The sequence below is a fragment of the Dermacentor variabilis genome, chromosome 3, assembly GCF_050947875.1.
Source record: "Dermacentor variabilis isolate Ectoservices chromosome 3, ASM5094787v1, whole genome shotgun sequence".
Taxonomy (NCBI): Eukaryota; Metazoa; Arthropoda; class Arachnida; order Ixodida; family Ixodidae; genus Dermacentor; species Dermacentor variabilis.
The window spans coordinates 213,268,243-213,292,894 of NC_134570.1; the positions used below are offsets into that span (position 1 = coordinate 213,268,243).

The following is a 24,652-nucleotide window of genomic DNA, read 5'->3' on the forward strand; positions in this document are numbered from 1 at the left end:
AAGAAAGGCTATATGCGGCGATGCAACATGTCCCACACAAGCCAGAGGCAGAAAAATACTTTTGTAGTCTACGGAAACACAAGCATTATGTGGTTTTCCGGACACATAGTTTATGACCAGGTCTCTCGTCCGCGGCATTCTTTTTGTAAAGAGTTCATTAAAATTTCGAAGCCGGTAGGCCAGCGATAAGATCTATTATGGTTCAGTGTTATAACGTTCCTGCGCGACTCAGGATAGTCGGAAGCATTGCGCTAACATTATTTTGTGCTTTCACGTAGCAGAAGCGACCCTGTTTACAAGCAGCTCTTGTAACCTCAAAAACCTAGGGTTACAAGTGCACATCAGTTGTATGTTAAAATAAATTTGATTTCATTGAATCTCCACTTCAAGCGCTGCGTGTGCGATTGAGCATGCTATTGGAGTGCATCAAAGCACCGATGAAAATAATTGTACTTAAAGTGTACTACAGACAACTCGAAATACTTCTTATTGGACTACTGCTCTTATTTAAATATTACGTGTAAGGCATTAAAAAAAACTAGTTGGACTGCACGCGCCTGTGTGTTTGCTCTCCATATCAGTATGTCATCGTGTAGTGGGTTACCCTTTCTTCATCATCATCATCATCATCATCATCATCATCATCATCATAGTCATCGTCCACTGCTGGGCAAAAGCTTCTCCCATACTTCTCCAACTACCCCGGTCATGTACTAATTGTGGCCATGTTGTCCCTGGACACTTCTTAATCTCATCCGCCCGCCTAACTTCCCGCCGCCCCCTGCAACGCTTCCTTTCCCTTGGAATCCAGTCTATAACTGTTAATGACCATCGGTTATCTTCCCTCCTCATTAAATGTCCTGCCCCTGCCCATTTCTTTTTCTTGATTTCAACTAAGATGTTATTGACTCGCGTTTTTTCCCTCACCCAATCCGCTCTTTTCTGATCTCTTAACGTTACACCTATCATTCTTCTTTCCCTAGCTCGTTGCGTCGTCCTCAATTTAAGTAGAACTCTTTTCGTAAGCCTCCAGGTTTCTGCCTCGTACGTGAGTACTGGTAAGACACAGCTGTTATACAGTTTTCTCTTGAGGGATAATGGCAACCTGCTGCTCATGATCTGAGAATGCCTGCCAAACGCACCTCAGCCCATTCTTATTCTTCTGATTATTTCAGTCTCATGATCCGGATCCGCGGTCACTACCAGCCCTAAGTAGATGTATTCCCTTACCACTTCCAGTGCCTCGCTACCTATTGTAAACTGCTGTTCTCTTCCGAGACTGTTAAACATTACTTTAGTTTTCTGCAGATTAATTTTTAAACCCACCCATCTGCTTTGCCTCTCCATGTCAGTGAGCAAACATTGCAATTGGTCCCCTGAGCTACTAAGCAAGGCAATATCATCAGCGAATCGCAGGTTACTAAGATATTTTCCATTAACCCTCATTCCCAATTGTTCCCGATCCAGGTCTTCGAATACCTCATGTAAACGCGCTGTGAATAGCATTGGAGAGATCGTATATACCTGCCTGACGCCCTTTATTTGGTTTGAAAATGTTTCACACAATGTTTCCCATGTTATATGCAGTTTCTTATCTAACACCTATTTCAATTGACTGCATGGGTACTTCCAAGTATGCTAGATGTGTAATAGTTGATGCAATCTTTGACCCTCCTGTGGATAGTTTTCGCATACAGTTCACATTCTGTAAGTTTGACGAGACTTTGTGGATGGTGGGAAATTCCTAATGTTCTTTTTTTATTCTGAAGATGCAGAAAGCGTGGTGAAACTGTGCTTTCACTGGGCCAAATTCTTAGCACCTTAACGGGATACGATTCCCGGTAGCAGAGTTAACAACATACTGCAAATGTATCCCCCCTACAAAGAGAACAAGGTACATCAGAACATTTGACTTACGAAAGAAGCGTTCGAGCATTCTCCGCGGTCAGCATCAATGCAGAGTTTGGTGATGTTCACCCTGCGTGTCAAAAGTAATAATCTTTATTATAATTTCTCGAGTTATTTAACAGTGCAGCTTATATTCTGAAGTATAGAAAGGATAGCTTGAGGAGGTCCTTGCTCGCGGGAAAGACATACATTTTACGCACGACTAAAGATAATAAGGCAAACACTTACAAAGATTTGTGGCAACACAATGCAGCAAAAAAATATATCATCCGTAGAAACGTAGTTATGAAATATTTTGAAAAACCAAAACTACAGGCATGCAGAAAGCAGACCGTGCAACAATGGTCAACGGCAAACAGAACTTTCGTGGCAACAAGCACTACTCTAGTGCACTAGTATGAGGTACTCAAACATGTAATAAGTTATGCAGTACCACGCCAAAGAAATACCTGGGAAGAGTGTGAGGAGGAAGAAAAAACCTTGTTCATAAATGCAAGCCGAAAGTGGAATTCTCCGAGCTGGACGGCATTCCTAGTACCTCTGGATGCCGCGGCACTCGGCCGATAGCTTGGCCCGGTGCAACAGACAAGGCTGGTCTTCATAGCTTGAGCTTGCGAGCTGGGTCACCTACTGCACAATGGTCGTTCTGATGTCGTGCGTCAATGTACCAATCTGCAGTTTCCGCAACAGCACCGCCTCTTTAGCTTGCAGTGCAGAAGTGGGTAAGTTCTGCTTCCGAGTCTCTAGTGGTTCAGGATGTATGTGTAACTTTTCCGCACGCATTCCTGTGGGTCTAACGGGGTCGCGAACTCGAAAGGATAGATCAGAGAATGTGGTCTCGGGCTAGTGGCGTGAAACGCTAGACTATCCGCGAGGTACTCATGTCACAAGGCCAAACGGCGTATATTTCTTGATGACTTTCGTGTTTCCTCAGGGTGTCGAGGGCTTGCGTGGAAATGTGGCTGCTTTAAAGGCTCTGCATGCTGTGTTCGAGTCCGTGATGACGGAGATGTGTTCTTCCTCTTGCTTCCCCGATGTGACAGCAATGACTATCGCCATTTTTTTCCGCTGACGCCACTGCTACTTTTTTCTCGCTGGCCATTGATAACGCTGACATGTGTGCCACCCTGTTCATATATTTTGCTGCCTCGGCGTATCAGACTTTTCATCTTCTCAATCCTTCGTAGGCCTTGCTCGCAGCTTGTAATCCAGTTTACCTCCTTTCCTTGCCGTATTCTGTGTGCATGTTTCTCGGTACACTGGCCACCGTGATCTCCTTATGGCGTAGAAAGAGATCACATACTTGCTGCTGGATTTGTCTTTGAGTGCGTAGCCAAGTCTTCTTAACGTGTTCCTTCCCGTAGTGGTGGGCTTCAGTTGCATAATGTGACTTGTGTTGCAAACCTCTTATATTCTTCCCAAGAACTGTGGATGTTCACACTGTGTAGCTTCTCCGTTCGAGGAAAACCCAAGGTTTTGCGTATTAGTGTTCAGCTTGTCATTTTCGCCGTTCTTAAGACCAAGGTGACGGGTTCCGCACGTTACTGCGCCGAGGATCAGGGACCCTATACCGTAAAACCACTACAATATGTTTTATTCCAATCTCCTGACGTCAAATTTGCGTAACCGCTGACCCAAGCATCGGGCGGTGTCACGCAGCGTTGCCTCAACAGCCCAATCAAACGCTCTCTTACTTTATATGAGGTCACTTTGCTTTGAAAACGTATGACATTGCTTACATTGAGCAGTTTTTCGTTTGTAATCGGCTGCCGCGCGGCAAAGAGCACGCTCAAGTGGAGAGGGTTTCGTTAGAACGCAATCGGCGCACTGAATATAGATAAGCGAATGAAGAGGGTGATGCTGGCGTCTGTGACTGGTCCGCTTTCCCTTACTTAGCTTGCGGTGGCTGGTCGAAAATCGCGGCAGCGTGCAACGGAAGGTTAAGAATGCGCTGAAATGGATCCTCAGCAAGGGAGAATTGGCAGAGCGACGTCGTAAACGTGCCCAAAGTGCTCGAAAACGTTACAAAGACATGCAGAAAGTTTTATTACACGCAAATAAACCCATGTTCTCCGGCAGGTGCGAGTAGCCACTGCCTGAGCGATCGGTAGCAGCCATCTTTTATTCCTTTTGGAACGGGGAAGCCTGCGGCTATTCAGAAGAAAATTCAGTTTTGTTCGGCATATTAATGTATCTTTAAGGCGTACACGTCACTTTGACGAGGTGAGCTTTCGCGGTTTCGTGACGTCGCATGACAGGCAGGTGAAGTGAATGCAGCCCGCTAACGTTTGACAAATATCCGAGGGCTAATGACGAAGAGGTGGCGAATGAGAAATAATTATTGTTTTTTTACTCGATCTACTTATGCATAATCGGTGTGTACACGTCATATCAGATGCAGAGCTATAGCGGTTTCGTGACGTCACGTGACAAACAGGCGAAGTGGGGGAAGTCCAAAACATGTTTTGGCCAATCACGGATGAATAATTGCAGAATTGGAATAGAAAAGTTTGGAATAGCTTTAAGTTATAGCGCCCCAGGACTTGTATTATTCAGAGCGTGTCCTGTTCTTTCAGGCCGTGTTTTTTGTTGGTTACTCTTCGCGCAAGGTGCTCAACTTTGGTAACCGTCTCTTGAAGCTTTTGAACGTTGCCTAGACCGGCACGCGCCACGATGCGTAGGGCGTCCACCTTCAAGAGCTGAAATTTGGGCGAGTTTGTAAAATTCATATTTGACTTAAAGCGCAAGAAAATACAAGGAAACAAGCAAGGAAAATCAGAAAGGACGAGCGCTGCTTCAAATAAAATTCAACATCAAACGCTCACCTTGTATTTGGTGACTGTGCACGAAGTCGATGTTGGGTCCAGTGTCTGCTGGGGAGGCCACCCTCCAGTCCTCTTTTTTAGCATTAGGTACGCCAACTTTTCCACGTCTTCGTGCAATATACTCAAAAGTAAAATATTATAAAATATAAACGAAAGTACTAACGCTACATGATAAAGCCAATTATTCAATTCTTAATCGTGAACTTTCTGTCTTTCACAAGGATTTGCCCTTACGTATCAGCAGGGTCGACCAAGAGTAACTGGGCGCTTTTCCAAAAAAAAAATGGTGCGCTTAAAAAGTCTTTACATTCGAACTACCACGAAAAATGAATGAGAGCGTTTCCCCTTGTACAACACTACTTTGAAGCGCTTAAACAATAACAAAAAACGATTATCTTACGTAGCCAAACCAACAGGTTTCTTTATGCCTGGGAAACAGATAACTAAGCCACTAAACAATAAAACTCATTAAAAGCACATGCAAAACGTGATTTCTTTTCTACTACCGTCCCAAACATGTTGCGCTATAACCCGCGACGTTTTTTTGGAAAACGATAAAACCTGAAAATAATAACTATATTTCTCTATGTGATAATTTTTACTCACCAATTTCTGACTCATACGTTGCTGGTGCTCAACCTTGCATTTTGTTAAAAGCTTACAAAATAACTGTCAATGAGCTTCTACATTTATCATATTTCGATTTTCCACCAATGAAAGGCATTGATTCTAGGCCAGAAGGCAACGTTATGGTTATAGATGGCCTGAAGTGCTCGTCATTCTGTGGGATAGACGGTATTAATGCCAAACTGTTAAAGAATACGAAGTATGTGTGCAGTTCGATCCTCTGTATAATTTTTCAGCAATCACTTGACACAGGCACTGTTTCGAGAGACTGGAAAACAGGGAAGGTCATTGCAGTCTTCAAGAAAGGTGATAGGTCTTCCCCAGGTGACTACCATCGCATTTCACTCACCAGCGTATGCTCCAAAATTGTGGAACACGTCATCTACTCTCATGTTGCTAACTTCCTGACTTCAGTGCAGTTCTTTAACCTTAATCAACAGCCATGACTTCCGGAAAGATCCCTCACGTGAAACGCAGTTAGCTTTATTTTTTCATTATTACTTTATACCTCGACCATAACATTCCAAGTGTTTCCCGGTTTTTAGATTTCGAAACGGCTTTCGATAAGGTTCCACATTCTCGTGTTTTGCTAAAATTATCACGCCTAAACACCCACCCACTTGTACTTAACTGGATTCAGTGTTTTTTAACTAACCGAAAGAAGTTAGTATATGCTAAAAAGCTTACATCTTCCGTTTCCTCCGTTCTGTCTGGTGCACCTCAGTGCACTGTTCTTGGTCCACTCCTATTTTTAATCTACATTATTTACCTGCCATTTACTGTAATTGCTGTAATACGTCTTTTCGTAGGTGATTGTGTCCTGTAGCGCCCTGGCAACAACGTCGCTGAAGTCTCTCCCCTTTAGGAGGATCTTTTTCATATTCAAGACTGATGTGCTACGAGACTCATATCCTTGAACATTGGTAAGACTGTACATATTTCCCTCCATCGTTTACCTAACTGCTTCCCCCTACCTACAAGATTAATAACTGTCCTATAGTTACCACCGACTCCTTTATGCACTAAGGAATTCACCTCTCCAAAAATTTATCTTGGACAAATCATGTAAGCCCAATAATTATTTCAGCTAACAAAATTATTGGTTATCTTCGCCGTAGCCTCTTCAAGGCACAACCAGCCGTGAAATCAGTTGCCTATAACACAGTCGTGCGACAAAAATTTGACAGGCATGTGTTATCTTTCACCCTTACGAAACTAATCTCACTAAAGCCCTTGAATCTGTTCAGAACTGTGCCGCTGGATTTGTTCTTTCAGATTACTCATATCACACAAGCGTTTCAAAGCTAATAATAGAATATTTTAAGCTAACTTCATCGTCTGGTATTGACGACATTAACGCGAAAGTGCTTAAAGATATAAACGATGTGAATAGTGTCATTTTATCACACATTTTTCAACAGCCACTCTCGTCTGGAGTGGTGCCGCAGGACTGGAAGACAGCTGAGATCATTCGAGTCCCCAAAAAAGCTTCTTCAACGTCATGTCTTGACTACCAGCCATTTTCCATTACTAGTGTTTTTTTCAAACTGATGGAGCATGTAATATTATCCCACATCGTGAGATTTCTAATTTCTAACTTTTTCATCATAGACAGCGCGGATTTCTTAAAGGGACACTAAAGCAAAACAACAAATCAGTTTACACTAATAAAGCATTGTTTGAGAACACTGTACGCAGTCATTTCAAAATTATAGTTTGATTATTAGACAAGAAAATGAAGGTCGAAGTATCAGTATTTGAATTTCGCGCCATTACCCCTCCGCCGGTACGTCAGTGTGACGTCAGGGATTCCAAAGTATGTTTTCGCATTTGGGCCCCGTCGGCTGTGTAAAGGTTCTCGAAACTTGCCATGTTGAATATTTGGTTTCTTTAGAACACAATGTAGTAAGTCTGTACGGCTATATAATTAAGTAGTCCCTAGACGATGCCATCAAAATCCCTGACGTCACAGCGACAACGCGCGGGAACTTCAAGGGGCGTCGCCAACCGTCTTTCGTTCTTGCGCTTTTTCTGGCTTACCAAGCGTCTTATCGTGGTAAGAGCGGTGTTTTTGGTGCAGTAGAGAGGCAATTTACTGATCCAGAAGAAATCATTTTTCTCTTTAGTGTCCCTTTAAGAATTTATCTTACGATACTCAACTTGCGCTCTTTATAAGTGACATCAGTTCTCAATTAGACCTTAATGTACCCGTAGACTCATTGTCTTCAGACTTCGCGAAAGCTTTTGATAAGGTTCCCCAAAGCCGTCTTGAAAGTTTCTGTCCTGAATATCAATCCCCTAATTTATTATTGGTAGCGCAGTTCTCTGACCAGCCGGTAACAGTTCGTTCTTGCAAATAAATTTTCATCTCCTCTGTCTCCTGTGGTTTCTGGGGTTCCTCAAGGTTCTCTTCTTGGCCCCCTTCTCTTCTTAATCTACATTAATGATCTTCCTAATGATATATATTCTAACATAGGCTTATTTGCCGACGACTGTGTTATTTACCGACCCATTAACAATAGCTCAGATATCCATGTCCTACAGCATGACTTACAAACAGTTGAAGAATGGTGTAAGACATGGTAATGTCCATAAATATAAATAAAACCTCATTATTCTCTTTCCACCATAAGAATTCTTACGTAGCACCCCCATATTTCTTACGTAACTAAGTAATATCATCTTTGAGGTGTTATAAATACCTGGGACTTATATTAACGCAGGATCTTTCATGGTCGTCTCACATCGCTAAAATTAACGAGGCTCACCGCAAGTTAGGCTTTCTTCGGCGAAATCAGAAATTTGCCCCTCCTTCGGTAAAAACTCTTGCCTTTAAATCTGCCGTAAGGCCCAACCCTGAATGCGCATGGTCAATTTGGGACCATCATGCTGATCAATGCCAATATCAATGATCATATAATCAACGATCAATGATTGAACCATGATTGTAACATGGTTCAATCTGCCCAAAACCACACGGCCCGATTTATCTTCCATGACTATTCTTCATATACTAGTGTCACCGGGCTAAAATCTAATGCGAATCTTTCCAGTCTAGAAACAAGAGGTCAAGTATCCAGGCTCATTCTATATCACAAGTTTTATCATGCCCCGATTAATAACGGCGTCATATCGCGCACTCACCGCATTCATCCCGGAGTAAACATTCACACTCAGTACACCCCCCCCCCCCCCGCATGTGCGCACATCATCCTACCGGCATTCGTTTTTCCCTCGTACTGCGAGAGACTGGAATGATCTGCCTGAAGAAACGGTGCACCGCTCCCGTGCGACTCAATTCAAGAGTGCCATCGAAGACCTTCTTCTTTGAAGCTGCCCACCGCTCATGTAAAACCTCTCTCCAGGGGTATTTGAGGAACAAATACACAAAAAAGACTAAACTAGACCTATCGCCTCTTGCCTCTCGTTGCCGCATCTCTCGCTTATGCTTCTGTCACCGTTTTTTTTTATTCCATACCTCGTGATGGCCAGCTGATCCAGCTGGCTCATCCTGTTTGTCGAACAGGCCATCTGAACTCGGTAATCCTGCCCACAAGGCTACACCACTGCCTTCTTGCAGCCATTCTTCGTCCGAACTGTCCGAGACTGGAATGGCCTTCCGATACAAACTGCACTCACCCACGATACAGCGCGCTTTAGATCTGCGACCGAGTGTTCCGACTTATCTTTCTAATGTCATCATCATCATTTCCGCCTTTTACGTGCCCATCCCGCATGTAATGTTCGATTTGGACCCTTGAGGTATGAATGAATAATAAATAAAAAATACACTTTTCTGGGGAGTACGTGAGACCGCAGAGATGTAGGTAACGCTTCATCTGGCGACGGCTTCTTGTTGGGTATCGTATCGTTCACCCGTCGATCCAATGCATGTACACACGGTAAGGTCGTCCTCGCTTATTGCGCAGCGGATACCACTGATTGTTTCCAGGAGGTCCCGTAGTCACTTCATTTCTGTATTAACAGTGACGGGGAGATCACCTATCTCTGGGCATTCCTTAATGCAATATTTGGATCACTTGGTCTTGAGGTTCCCCAGGCTTACGGTCACCGTGTGGGTCAGATGGTGACCAGGGAGTCACAGATGCGGTTGTTCATCCTTCGTTCGCAGATGGTACGTTAAGGCTGTTAAGCACCGTTTCGTGCCAGAAGTTGTCGAATGCCTTTTTCACGTAGAGTACTAGGATGGCACGCTAAGCGGCTGCGGAGGCTATCCATCACTGATTTCAATAGATGTGAATGTCCTGAGTTAACAGGCGAAGCCGGAAATCGAACATAGCATTAGGCCGCCCTTCTTCCAGGCTGAGAGATAGTCGATTGTGTGCCATGTGCTCTAATATTTTCTCCGCGCACGACTTTAGGGAGGTCGGGCGCAGATTCTGCAGCTGGATGGGTTTGCCAGGTTTCGGATTATTGTCAGGTCAGCGTATTTCCAGGCGGCCTGTATAGTGCCGGTCTCCGAGCTTTCGATGAGGTATCTTTGTGAGATGGCCTTTGCCTCGTCTTTCAAGTTACAAATTGTCCAGTTGTTAATTTTTTCCGGTCTGGGCGTCATGTTGCTCGTGAGCTTTCTTAAGGCTGTAATGATTTCCGCCTTGTTGAAAGGGTAGTCTAGATCCGGTCTCGTTTCCCCTTCGTACGCTGTGTAGATAGTGCGCTGCGCATTCCGTTGTGGCTCGTCTCCCAGGTACGTCTCGGTGAGGCCTTCGAGTACTTATTCCTCGGTGCCCTTAGTGTGCATGATCAAGTCATTGTGTTTACGTATTTATTTTAGTTATTTGTTCAAAAGTGCGAACCTTGAGGGTCCAAGCAGGACAGGGTTCAATGCATTGCAGAATACAGCAATGCAGTTAAAAAATATGCATAGCATTAATGCATACAGTAAGTGCAAAGTATAACCTTAATTCGGTTAAGAATGACAGTTAATGCAGAATAATTGAAATAAAGTCAGGCGGAGAAACCCAAAGAACTGGACTGAGTAAGGCTGAATTGTGTGACAAGGAACTACAATCGCCTGTAGTCACTGCAGAAATTGAGAATATCTACACGTTTGTGTGTAGAAATGCAGGTTTAATGCTTGAATAAATAGAGATGTAACGCTTTAATACAGGCTGCCTGGTGACGGCCTTCGGCTCCGTCTGGCCGGAAGGGTGATAGCTCGCGTCTTTCGATTGCTTAGAGTTCCCTGTAATTGGGATCGAAGTTGTGCCGAAGTTTTTTGGCGTACTACTCTGCCTATAGGGGCAGATGGTTTGCGGATACAGAGTTGGCGGTTTCCTTCTGCTTCCTCTATACATCCAGGAGTTCTTGTCTAGCAGTGTACAAAATACTGAAATGATGCAAACCACCTCACTACAGTACTAAATATTCAGAAAAGTAAGTCATTAGTTAAAAGATACTCAGATGATAAAGGTTTTTAGGAATTTGTAAAGAAAGCAAAATATAGAAGGTGATATTAGAAGTGGACTGCATGTTCAGTGATGACTTGTTTGTACGGCACTGCAGGGTGATATAGCAGCGCATGTAACAAGCCAAACACAAGAAGTACACTCATGTGTGCTGTCGGGCGCTGCCGTCAATTGTGGCTATCACCTCATCGTGGCTGCTCCAGAATGCACCCGCGGCACACGGCCAGGCTTGCCCGGGTATAGCAACCGCGGCAGTTGGTCCACATTGGCCTGCCGGCCTTGCGTCCCCATTTGAGCCCGTAACGTGTGGCCCCAGCTTCGTTGCAGGACGGACCACGTTCGCGGGGAAGGCGGGTAGCGCCCGTTTCAAGACCAGTAGCGACTCCTAAGGCTAAGCGCTTTTGGGCGCGGCAGGACAGGACTGGGGCCTACAGGCGCGAAATGCGGAATCGCGATGTTCCCACATTGTGTATCTGTGTCTTGTGTCCCTATGTAATATATCTGTGGTTTTATTAGCTCGCTATGGGAGCTTCCTTTCAAGATTGCCCTCATTTCCTCGAAATAGAACTTTTGGAAGAAACAGTACTGGACGCGGCTCCTAAAAATAATATATTGACTCACAAACTAACGACCTATGATCTTGCCTGAGTAGTACCATGGTCCTTCAATACCTTTATCTGGCCATCAAACGTAGGCGTAACGCTATAGCAGAGCTTCGTTTAGTGCTCGCAATGGACGCACCGCGGCGCTCGAGCAAGTAGAAGGCGGACTAGAGCAGACGCGGAACGGAGGCCGCAGGCGTTCTTTGCGTACGCTCACTATTGCGCTAGGGCCAACTACATGTATAGCAGTGTGAATATTGTCTACACAACGTGTTAATCGACGCCCTCTTTCTGTACACTGTTCAGAAACGTAAACGCGAACAGTTTCGAAACAACTACAACGCCTTGTTTAATTTCCAGGTTCAACTGCTTTCGCAACATTCGCTTCACTCATAATTAAATATACTCCATCGTTATAAACCGACTACACAGCAAATTTACGTCGAAATTTTATGTATTTGTGCATAAAACCAGCATTTCAAGGTAACAAAGCTAACCAATTGGTTACTAAACGAATACCAAATTACTGAATTTTTATTAATATTATAATACCGAGACCGATCAAGTTGTCCAGCGTTGTTTATTCCCAAAAAGTCAACGCCCCAGCTCATGCGCGAAGAAGTCGAGGAACAGGGAAGTTGATGATGGCTATGTAGAAATGAAAACGACGAAGTACGTTAATACTGTTTACACTAACTTCTCCCCCTCATGGAAGCGGCCAGGCTGGCCGTAGATTAGAGGTTATCTAAATGGGGAGTGAAGGGCTTCATCCGCGAGACATGAACAATTTCGGCATTCCGGCGGCGCCGGTCAATGACGGAGTGTGCTGAGCGGACGAGATATTTCACTGCAGTTGTTTGCTGCACAATGGTGTATGGGCTGATGTAGCTCATGCGCGAAGAAGTCGAAGAACAGGGAAGATGATGACGGCTATGTCATCAAGCAAAAGAGCAGATTGGGTGAGGGAACAAACGCGAGTTAATGACATCTTAGTTGAAATCAAAAAAAAGAAATGGGCATGGGCAGGACATGTAATGAGGAGGGAAGATAACCGATGGTCATTAAGGGTTACGGACTGGATTCCAAGGGAAGGGAAGCGTAGCAGGGGGCGGCAGAAAGTTAGGTGGGCGGATAAGATTAAGAAGTTTGTAGGGACGACATGGCCACAATTAGTACATGACCGCGGTTGTTGGAGAAGTATGGGAGAGGCCTTTGCCCTGCAGTGGGCGTAACCAGGCTGATGATGATGATGATTATGATGATTATGTACAAATAAAAACGACGAAGTACGTTAATTGTGCTTACAATATTTACTAAATAAATCGTTACTAAATTATTACTACTTAATACTAAACTATTTACCGACTAATGAGGAACGCCTACTTAACATCTAATTAATAAACTAGAAGCTAGCCAGCTGAATAAGCAATCAAAGAAGTACATGATTACTAAATTAATTATTAGACTAATAACTAACCAACTTACTTACTAATCGAACTAGTGCACAAGCTAACTAAACGCAATAATTAACGTAACAAACTACAGTAACCATACCAACTGAACCTATAAACTAATTACATAATAACTAAGTACTGCACCAACGAAACTAAATAAATAAATAAATAAGTTAACTAACAAGACTAATTAACTAATCATGCTGTCAAAGCTAAACAACTGATTAACTAATGATCTAACTGAAATAACATTCACTCATAATCTACCTAGCTATAGCTAAGCAAGTATAAGCAACTTACTAAGTAATCAACTAATAACTAACCGACTGCACTAGCTAACGAAATAGAACTGACTTATCCAGCGAATTAACTAGATCATGTGCAAATAGACACAGCCGAACTAACCAGTTTGTGCAAGGAAGGCTACTAAGGGTAAAGGGGTCGACGTCAATCATAATATGGCGCCGCACATAATTTAAACACGAACGCATCGCACAATAAATTACTTTGCCAAAAGTTCGCGTTGCATGTTCACTCTACAAGCACGCTGAAATAAATGTGGGAGAGACACCTTTCCTCGTGAAAGATTTGCGTGATCACGCAGCCCGGCCATCTGGCGCGACAAATTGTTCACCTACTTACGCCAGCGCATCTGGTACCACCTTCTGTCTCTATATGAAGCTTTCGGGGAAGTTTAATGACCAGATGAAAAGTATCGAAGGGCCCTGGTAAGTAGCACTCTCGGATATTTGCAGGTAACTGACAACACGGCTGATGTTGCGTACCCGTTCTCATTGCAGATGGTCATGGCGGGGAATGCGATTCCCGAGAGCGACTGCTGTTCGAACAACACAGTCGTGCGGTACCGCATGAAGCTGCGCACGTCCCACACTGAGCTGGCCAAGCACACCAAGGCGCACGCGCCGGCCACCACCACGAGCACGAGCCACGAGGCGAAGCGCACGCGCGCTCGAGCCAAGGGCCCAAGTCGGCCACCTGCTGACGACGCCAGGCAGCCCTGCGGAATAGTGCGACACGGCGATTACCACGTACCCGTATGCAGGGAGAGAAATAACATTTAATAGTCCTAAGGGAACGAAGTCCGCGCCTCCTGATAGGCCTCTGGCCCAGCACGTCTTTGCTGCATGGTACCAGAGCGGCCGCCATAGTTTTTGCAAATTTCGTTGGGGTCTACTCTTCCCCGCTGCAAGGACGCTGGTTGGGTTGTAGATTAAAGAGAATTGCTTTTCTAAAGGGGTAGTTCGCAGAACAAACGTATTTACCGAGAAAGGACACGACAAAATTATATGCCGCTTTACTTTAAAAATTCAAGGGGCACTTAGTTACCGTGGATGAATGCGAAAGCATTGCAACCTCGTGACTCGAGTGGCCACGTCACCAGAAGCACGGCGTGGCGCCACTGGCGGAGTCAAGTGACTCGAGAGGCACGTCAACAGCAGCGCTGCGACTTCACGTGAGCAACGGTGCTCACCACAAGGTGCGCACAACGCAAAGTCGTATGTTCCACTCCCACGATAGGTCGACGGTTCGACACCCAGCAAAAGTCGAGGGTTCGAGTGCCTTTGGTAATTCCAGATTAATTAAATGTGCCCTAATTAACTTCTCCTTATAACTCCAAAGGTCATGGGTTCGACTCTCACTAAAGATTGTGGGTTCGAGCGCCTATTAAGTATATCTTAGTTAACTGTGCTTTAATTTTTCATTAATTTATTTATTTATTTCTATTCGGTAAAATACTGCGGACAATAGCCCCAGCAGGAGAGGGTGCAAGATAGAAAGCATCCATAGTATGGATGCTTTCCTTGTCTGCATCGTTGTCATGTATCGTTCGTCTGGGCCTCAGAGCAACACGCTGCTTTCACCGAGCTTTGACAGCATCTGGTGTCAGCACCAGTTTTGGCCCCCTTTGACGAGGATGCGGACACGGAAGTTCATACAGACGCCAGTAACGTTGGTCTTGATGCGGTGCTTGTACAACGGCAGGAAGATATTGAAAGAGTGATCGCCTACGCAAGTCGCACATTATCGCGTGCAGAGACCAACTACACCACCACGGAGAAAGAGTGTCTTGCTATCGTATGGGCGCTGGCCAAATTTCCACCTTACCTCTACGGCCGCCCATTCAAAGTTGTAACCGATCATAACCTATTATGCTGGCTTGTAAATCTGCCAGGCCCTTCTGGACGACTGGCACGGTGGAGTCTACGTTTGCAGGAGTACGACGTGACCATGCTGTACAAGTCGGGCCGCATACACGAAGACGCTGACGCACTCTCACGCGCCCCTATTGACACTACCGACCACGACATTGAGGACGACGGCGCTTTCCTTGGGGCCGTAAGCGTCACTGGTTTGTCGTCGACACGGCACCGCGCAGACGACGCACTACCGCCTATATTCGAACATCTGGAAGGACAAAACCCATCAGTACCCCGGCATATCGCTCGAGGATTGCCTTCTTTTTGTTTACGACATGGCGTCTTGTATAAGAACTCCGCTGCCACCAACAAGACCTACCCTTTGGTAGCAGACCTCCGTGTCAAAGTTTTTTTTCGCGTGTCATGACGAGTCTCCGTCTGGCCATTTGAGTTTTATGCGAACGCTTGATAGTGTGCGCAAATCTTACTACTTGCCTAAACTTGCTGAGCGTGTTAAGCCATGCGTCCAAGCCTGCCGTGAATGCCAGCGCCGAAAGTCGCCAGCTGTGAAGCCTGCGGGATTGCCGAATCCGATTGACCCACTTGGCAAACCTTTCGACCAGGTCGGCATGGACGTTCTGGGCCCGTTTCCACTGTCATCTTCTGGCAACTGGTGGATAATCCACGCCACAGACTATTTAACGCGGTATGCTGAGACAAAGGCGCTGCCTCGAGGCACAGCTTCCGAGGTTTCCTAGTTTTTCATACAGAGCATCATCCTACGGCATGGCGCCCCATCGCACGTCATCACAGACCGAGGCAAAGCCTTTACGGCACAGCTCATTGAAGATATTTTTAAACTGAGCTGCACGACCCATCGAAGGACAACTGCCTATCATACGCAGACAAACGGCTTGAGCGAACGACTGAACAAAATGATGACTGACATGCTGTCTATGTACGTAGACCTACAGCACAAGACGTGGGACGAGATACTCCCTTACGCAATGTTTGCCTATAACACTGCTACGCAAGAAACAACACGCTTCACTCCGTTTTACATCGTTTACGACCGTGAAGTGCAGACTATGTTAGAAGCAATGCTGCCGTACGACAACATCGATCATCTCCACCTCACCCAAGATGCCGAACTCTTCGTTCAACGCGCGGAAGAAGCCCATCAGCTTGCCCGAGTGCACATAAAGAAACAATAGAGCATCTATGCGCATCGTTACAATCTCCTCCATGGACAAGTCGAGTTCCAGCCTGGTGATCAAGCTTAGGCCAGGACTCCTGTGCGCCGAAAAGCACTATCCGAGAAACTTTTGAGTCGCTACTTCGGACCTTACAGAATGTTGCAGCGAATTAGTGACGAATTACGAAGTCCTTCCTGACGGAAGCCAGACTCCCCGACGTCGACAACCGCAATCTGAGATTGTGCAACTTGTGTGGTTGAAACAGTACTATAGCCCCTAATATTCGACGTTTTCAGCCGCCTAGGTTAATTTTTGTTGTTGCTCGTCCCTCAGTGCCTTGTGACTATATCGCACACCACAGTGAGTGTGACTATAGCCTATGTGTTCGTCCTAGGCCATTTCGGCGCTCTCATGTCAAGCCTATGCATGTTTTCCTTCTTCTTTTTTTGAAGAGGGGGTAATGCCACATGGTGTGACACAGCAAGGGGACTTAAATAGAGGAGAACGAGGTTCGTCGCGGCATCGCGCGTCGCCACTTACGTTTCGAAAAGTGCAAACACTCGGATCTTCATTCAGCGTGTATACTGCAGCAGCGTATATGCGACAATATAATCTGCAGCTCAGAGTTTGAACGCTTGTCAAAGTATAACAGCACAGCTCAGGACTACCGTAGCAGAACGTTTTCCACGCTGTTACGATCATCGCGTATGTTTCATTGCTCCTAAACCACTGCTTAGATCTAGAGGATAATACTGCAATAAGGTCACATTAGTGAATGTAACTATAAGAAATTCACAATTGACCTCCGAGGATGATTGTAGGCTCAAACATGCGCGCACACATCGCGCTGCGTGCTCCGCCAGCCTTAACGCCAGCAGAAAGTCAGATCATACCGACCTAAACTACTTCAGTACGTCTCAAAGAACCGTTTTCCATGTAGAAGATGCCCGCCCGACCGAGCGCGCCCGCTCGAACAGCCCGCCCGAGCGCGAAACCAAACGCCAGGAACTACCACCGAGTGTGCACTTGTCGTGAAAAACGGAGCGCTCGCCCAAGCGAGCGTGCCGACTGCTCATAGATGGCGGCAGTGCGTGGCAATATGGTAGGGAAACGACAAAAAACGGAGACGTACAAAAGCACAGTTCGCAATAGGGGATCAGAAAATTTGGTTGTGCCAGTTCGTAGTGTTTTTTCCTCTTTTTTATTGTTTAACCTAGGTAGGACATTAGGCAGTATAACAGCAAGAGCTTGGTGGCACAACCCACCGCTCCGTTCCAAAGGGGACGCTCATAACATCCATCCATCCATGCATGGTGGCGCCTACGAAGAAACGGTGTATATAGAGAAAATATTTCCTGATTATATGTGGCATGGGCATGATTCCACGCAGCAACGCATAAGTTTTTATGATTTTTTTCTAATTCTGATTTCAACCCAAGTTGGCTCAAGAAATTGCCATCTGATGAACTACAAAGCAGACCCGTGCGGATTTCGCAGCTAAAGAAAAGTTGGTGCTGATGTCCCGGAACAAATGATTTTCCAGGTCTGTCGCCCTACCATTTGTGCGAAAAAGGAGGCTAACAGATCACAGCGCGAACTTGTAGCTCTATGCTACATATCGGTTAATGTTAATTTTCTTCTCATGAACCACGCGTTCCTATTTTACATATCGGTTAATGATAATTTTCTTTTCATGAACCACGCGTTCCTTCACGGAAGCAGAAGTCCGAGAGGTGCTACACAACCTAAACAGCAGGTCGGCTTCAGGACCCGACGGGGTAACCAACCGACTCTTACGTAACTTAGACGACCAAGTCATTACATTGCTCACGAAAGACATAAACCACGTGTGGGAAAGAGGAGAGGTACCAACGCAATGGCGCACTGCCACGGTGGTCCTCATCTCAAAACCCGGTAAAGCACTTAACCTCCACAATTTACGCCGCACCTTCCTTACTTCATGCGTGGATAAAGTAGCCGAGCACGTCATTCAATACCGAGTGTCAGGCTACATTGAGGAACACGAACTCCTCCCACACAGCATCCCACCCCACCTATCCACCCAAGGTGTCATGTTACTCCTAAATAGACAGATCTTCAACGTTAAAACAAGAAACGTTCGAGGCATCCTGGCCCTCAATCTCAAGAAAGCATTCGACACCGTCTCGCACCACTTCGTGCTGGAGTCTGTGGCAGACCTCGGCCTCGGCCAGAGATTTCAGGAGTACGTACGCTCCTTCCTAAAGGACAGAGAAGCCCGACTGCGAGTCTCACAACTTAAGTCAGACCCCTCGCAGACAAACTACGAAACATCCCAAACGTAAACTGCGCTCTATACGCAGATGACATTACCATTTGGAGCCCGGGAGGCTACCTGGCAGACATGGAGCAGGTGTAACGAAGAAGAGTAGCCGCCTGCGCCACAGCACCATCGCCATCGGCATGAGCTCGTGGTTGCTGTCTTTCGCCGGACGCTTGTGACAGCTACCCGTTCGCGCCCGTTGCTAATAAATCTCTTAGCAAGTGGTGGACGTGCTGGGTTTCGACCACCCTGGAACTTCGGAGTCGCACTCTACCCCCCATCATGCCCGACGACGCACGCACTCCTCCTGCTCCTCCAACGGCGCCGGCCACCTTGGTTTGTGCCGGTGCCTTGCGTCAGCGCGATCCCCCTATCTTCTCCGGCACAGATGACAAAGACGTTGAAGATTGGATCTCGTCTTATGAGCGAGTGAGTGCCCATAACCAGTGGGACGACGTTACCAAGTTGAGAAACGTCGCATTTTATCTTACGGACGTTGCGAAACTATGGTTTCTAAACCATGAAGCCGACCTCACTTCGTGGTTGGTCTTCAAGACCAACTTTACCCAAGTTTTCGGTCGGCCTGCAGTAAGAAAGCTTCGTGCAGAACAACGTTTGCGCACACGAGCCCAAGAGGCCGGCGAAAACTTCACAAGCTACATTGAGGACATTGTCGACCTTTGCAAACGGGTGAATGCGTCGATGTCAGAGGAGGAGAAGATAAAACATATAATGAAGGGTATTCAGGACGACGCATTTCAAATGTTATTATCGAAGAGTCCTCCCACTGTCGCTGAAGTGATAGAATTGTGCCAGAGTTATGACGAGTTGCGCAGGCAACGGCTTCACACCCGACGTCCCACCCCACCCGCCGACTCTCTATCAAGCCTTGGAGTCGACGACAACCATGCTGCTCTCTTCGTAAAAATCCAGGAATTCGTTCGCGCAGAGGTCGCCCGCCAGCTATCTTTGATATCTTCTGTCCAGGAACCGCCCCCTGCTTTGCATCCTACGATCCGGGATTTCATTCAAGAACAAGTCTCTCTCAAGCCGTTCCTCCAGCCGTTGAGCAGACACCAGTCACGGCTCCTCTCACTTACGCTGAAGCAGTTTCCCGATCTCGTCCACAAACGCCCCTGCCGCCCTCTATGCATCGACCACCGACATTTTTGCCGCCATCTATGCCGCTTCACGACCGCCGGCATTTTCCTCCTATGCCGCTTCCCGACCGACAGCATTTTCCGAATCCTCAACCGCGACTCGGACCTTACCCCCACCAGTGGCGCACCTTCGATGACCGCCCAATATGTTTTGCTTGCGGTGGTGCTGGTCACGTGGCGCGCCATTGTCGTCGTGGCATGCTTCCTCTTCAGAACATCCGGCGAGCGCCACCTTTCCCCGCTCCGTTTTCCTCTTCGCCTTCCAGCCTTCCTACCTCTTCCTTTTCCCCTGACCGCCCAACCGCCTCTACTCGCCGCTCACCATCTCCCCGTCGTCGCTCGCTTTCTCCGATGAGGCGTCGTCCCGTGTCCACCGAGCAGGAAAACTGATGGCCGCAGTTCCCGAGGCACGAACTGCGTCCGCGTCGCAATGCCCAAGTCGTCGTCCCTCTCCAGCCAACGTCATTGAAGTCTCTGTCGACGGAATCGCCGTCCTGGCACTTGTAGATACAGGAGCCGCCGTATCCGTAATTTCCGCCGAACTCTGCCGCACACTACGAAAGGTTTTGACGCCTCTCTCCGACTTCTCCCTTCGAACCGTGAACGCTCAAAATATAACGCCTCTCGCTGCCTGTACTGCTCGCGTCTTCATTCAAGGTCTACTGTATACCGTCGAATTCGTCGTGCTGCCCACGTGTTCCCATGACATCATATTAGGCTGGGACTTCCTTGCAAATAATAACGCCGTTATTGACTGTTGCCACGCCGAACTCGAACTTTCTGCACTTCCCGACGTCGAGCCTATCGAAAACGACCCTTCCAGTGTTAAACTGTTTGTGTCCGAAGACAATTCCGTCCCTCCACGCTCTTCCCTGCTTGTGCCTATGTCGTGCGCCGCTATTTCTGATGCCACTGTTCTCTTTACGCCCTCTGAGCTGTTCATTCGCCGCCGATGTTCTCCGCTGCCCTTTGCTCTCCTTACTCTTCGCGATGGCGTCACGAAAATAGTCGTCGACAATCCCACAGCCTGCCCTTTAGCTTTATCCCATGGTGAATGCCTAGGCCTTGTTCAACCGGTCGACACCTTTTGCATCTTTGACACTCCTGCCGTTTCTACTTCTGTGGGACTTGGCGCACTTACTTGTGACTCTGCGATTGATCAGTCACTCCTCGACGCTTTCCACTGCTCCATCGACGATGGCACGTCATCTTCAGAACGAAGCCAGCTTATTGCTCTCCTGCAGAGGTTCAGCGCTTCTTTCGACAGCCATGCTTCCGGTTTGGGCCGCACATCGACCATTTTCACCAGATAGATACCGGCAGTCATGCACCTTTGCGGCCGCGCCCTTACCGAGTTTCCGCCTCTGAGCGCCGTGTCATTGACCACCAGGTTGCTGACATGCTCAAGCGTGGCGTTGTGCAGCCTTCCAACAGTCCCTGGGCATCACCGGTCGTCCTCGTTAAGAAAAAGGATGGCTCTATTCGATTCTGCGTCGACTACCGACGTCTGAACAAGATAACGCGCAAGGACGTTTACCCGTTACCGCGCATCGACAACGCCCTCGACTGTTTGCAGGGAGCTGAGTTCTTTTCTTCGCTGGATTTACGTTCCGGATACTGGCAAGTCCCCTTGGCACCATCTGATCGACCTAAAACAGCATTTGTAACACCTGATGGATTGTACGAATTCATCGTAATGCCTTTCGGCCTGTGCAACGCCCCAGCCACTTTTGAGAGAATGATGGATAATATTTTACGCGGCCTTAAATGGAACACATGTTTATGCTACCTGGATGACGTAGTTGTCTTTTCTGCTGATTTCCGAACCCATCTCAGCCGTCTCGAGCAAGTTCTCAAATGCCTCACTGACGCGGGACTTCAACTTAACTTAAAAAAATGTCGTTTCGGCGCCCGAAAGCTCACTATTCTTGGCCATGTTGTATCACGAGACGGCGTCCTTCCGGATCCAGCCAAGCTCCGCGCTGTCACCGACTTTCCGCAACCAAAGAAGTTAAAAGAGCTTCAAAGTTTCCTTGGTTTATGCTCATACTTCCGACGGTTCATTCGAAATTTCGCTTCCATAAGTGCACCCCTGACAGCCCTTCTAAGTGGCGACAAAGAACTTTCCGCTTGGTCGCCCGCCTGTGATGACGCCTTCACGAAATTACGCCACCTGCTAACCTCGCCACCTATCCTCCGCCACTTCGATCCTGCAGCGCCCACAGAGGTCCACACCGATGCCAGCGGCGTCGGACTTGGCGCCGTACTCGCACAACGAAAAGCGGGCTTTCATGAATATGTCGTTGCCTACGCGAGCCGAACTCTGACAAAGGCCGAGGCTAATTACTCTGTTACAGAGAAAGAGTGTTTAGCCATTATTTGGGCCCTTGGAAAATTCCGTCCTTATTTGTATGGCCATGCTTTCGATGTCGTCACTGACCATCACGCCCTTTGTTGGCTGTCTACCCTTAAAGACCCATCTGGCCGACTTGCTCGCTGGGCCCTTAAGCTACAGGAGTACGGCATCCGCGTTCTCTACCGTTCCGGCCGCAAACACACGGACGCTGACGCCCTTTCTCGCTCACCGGTCTCCGCTGACTGCGCTTGCCTATCCACCCTTGAGCCCACACTTACATTTCATGCACTGCGCAACATGCCGTCGGAGCAGCGCAAGGATTCCTGGATCAGTGCTCTTATCAGCATGCTTTCTGATCCATCCACCCCTTCACCATCTAGCGCTCTTCGCCGCCAGGCTACCCACTTCTTCATTCGCGACGGCCTTCTTTATCGTCGTAATTACCTCTCTGACGGTCGCATGTGGCTTCTCGTGAGACCCCGCCATCTCCGTGACCTTATCTGCGACGCTTTCCACGCAGACCCTCATTGCGCACATGCCGGCTTCTTCAAGACCTATGCTCGGCTACGCATCCGATTTTATTGGCGCGGCATGTATAACTACGTCAGAAAGTTCATTCGCTCCTGTGCTCAGTGCCAACGCCGAAAATTGCCTCCCGGACAAGTCTACCCATCACAACCCCTTCCCTGCCCTCGTCGGCCCTTTGATCGTGTTGGTATAGACATCTACGGACTGCTACCCTCCACTCCAGCAGGCAACCGCTGGATTATTGTTGCAGTGGATCACTTGACCCGCTATGCTGAAACAGCTGCTCTGCTGACTGCCACCGCCCGCGACGTTGCATCGTTTCTGTTACGACATTTCGTTCTTCGCCACGGTGCCCCTCGCGAACTTCTGAGCGATAGAGGCCGCGCCTTTCTTTCCGAGGCTTTGAAGGCACTACTCGACGAATGCCGAATCGTTCACCGCACCAGTACAGCGTACCATCCGCAAACTAACGGCATGACCGAGCGCTTCAACCGTACTCTTGGCGATATGCTCTCCATGTACGTCGCCTCTGATCATTCAAATTGGGACCAAGTTCTCCCTTTCGTGACGTATGCGTACAATACTGCGACCCAAGCAACTACTGGTTTTTCCCCTTACTTTCTCCTATACTGACGAGAACCTTCTACTACTCTCGGTACCATTCTGTCATATACACCTGACGCCTCCGAAAGTACTCCGCTATCTGAAGCTGCTCGCCATGCCGAGGAATGCCGCCAGCTTGCCCGCTCTTTTTCCACCGAGGACCAGTGGCAGCAGCAATCCCGTCAACCTGCTGGCCGTTCTGCACCAACTTTTTTGCCTGGCTCTCTCGTATGGCTTCGGGTACCCGCTACTACACCCGGCCTCTCCTCAAAACTTGTCGCAAAGTACCTAGGACCCTACCGCGTTCTCGAGCAAACGTCCTCCGTCAATTACATCGTAGAGCCCCTCAGGCCATCGACGGACCTACGCTATCGTGGCCGCGAACTTGTCCACGTCTCTCGCATTAAGCCGTACTACGACCCAATAGTAGTCTCTTCGCCTTAAGCCGCCAGGATGGCGCCTTTTTCTGCGGAGGGCGATTGTAACGAAGAAGAGTAGCCGCCTGCGCCACAGCACCATCGCCACCGGCATGAGCTCGTGGTTGCTGTCTTTCGCCGGACGCTTGTGACAGCTACCCGTTCGCGCCCGTTGCTAATAAATCTCTTAGCACAGGCAATACCGTCTGCCCTAGATGCCACGGAAAAGTATCTACTAGACACAGGAATGAGACTATCCTCCAAGAACTCGGAACTCCTACTATTTCGCAAGTCTTGCCATGGAGTCCGCTATCTAACTCCTCTTGGCGAACTTCCGATCGCACTACACACAAGAGACGGACAACAGATTCTGCGAGTCAACCACATACTCATTCTTGGGTTCCTAATCGAAGCCACCGGATGCCACGGACACACGATCAAACACTTAACCGCCAAAACCGAAAACCTGATAAGACTCATCCACAGAGTCTCGGGGCGCAGGAAGGGTCTCTGCGAAGATAACCTTCTGCGCGTATACCACGCGTTCCTTAAGAGCCACATTAATTACTTCACCTCTGCCCAAAACTGGACGAAAATAGAAAAGACGAAACTAAGCACACTCATGCGCAAGAGCATCAAACAGGTCTTGGGCATTCCACAAAGAACAAGTACAGCAAAGGTTGATCAGCTAGGCATCCACAACAACATCGACGAAGTGATCGAGGCTCAGACTATGGTACAAATACTCTGCCTATCCTCGTCCAAAGCCGGTAGACTAATCCTAAACGAAGCCAATGTCTCTCCTTCTCCCTATCTCGAGCACGCGGTTACCCTACCGAGCGAAGTTAGAGACAACTACAGAGTCTCACCGTTTCTCAGAAGTATCCACCCACAACACAACGTGGGTAGGCGCCGGGCCCGCGCCCGCGCGATTCTCGACCGCATCGACGCCGATCGTGAAGCCACTGCATTTGTGGACGCGGCCCAGTACGGCAACACATCCACTTTCGCGATAGCAGTCGTGGACGGCAACGGAACATTACTATCATCCGCATCGGTTAAAACGAGCACCAGCGCTAAAGCAGAA

General features: G+C 47.6%; 1 protein-coding gene and 1 long non-coding RNA gene across 2 annotated transcripts in view; one reads left to right on the plus strand and one right to left on the minus strand.

Moving 5' to 3' along the window:
• Positions 1–13,716, minus strand: part of LOC142576620 (uncharacterized) — a 181,330-nt gene extending 167,614 nt beyond the window's left edge. Inside the window, exons 1-2 of the mRNA XM_075686823.1 lie at positions 13,631–13,716; positions 1,918–1,978 (exon numbers count right to left, since the gene is read on the minus strand). Of these exons, the coding sequence (XP_075542938.1) occupies positions 1,918–1,978; positions 13,631–13,716 (147 nt within the window). The remainder of the gene's footprint in view (positions 1–1,917; positions 1,979–13,630) is intronic.
• Positions 1–13,781, plus strand: part of LOC142576621 (uncharacterized) — a 35,461-nt gene extending 21,680 nt beyond the window's left edge. Inside the window, exon 3 of the long non-coding RNA XR_012826888.1 lies at positions 13,646–13,781. This is a non-coding gene — a long non-coding RNA (uncharacterized LOC142576621). The remainder of the gene's footprint in view (positions 1–13,645) is intronic.
• The last annotated feature ends 10,871 nt before the right edge of the window (positions 13,782–24,652 follow it).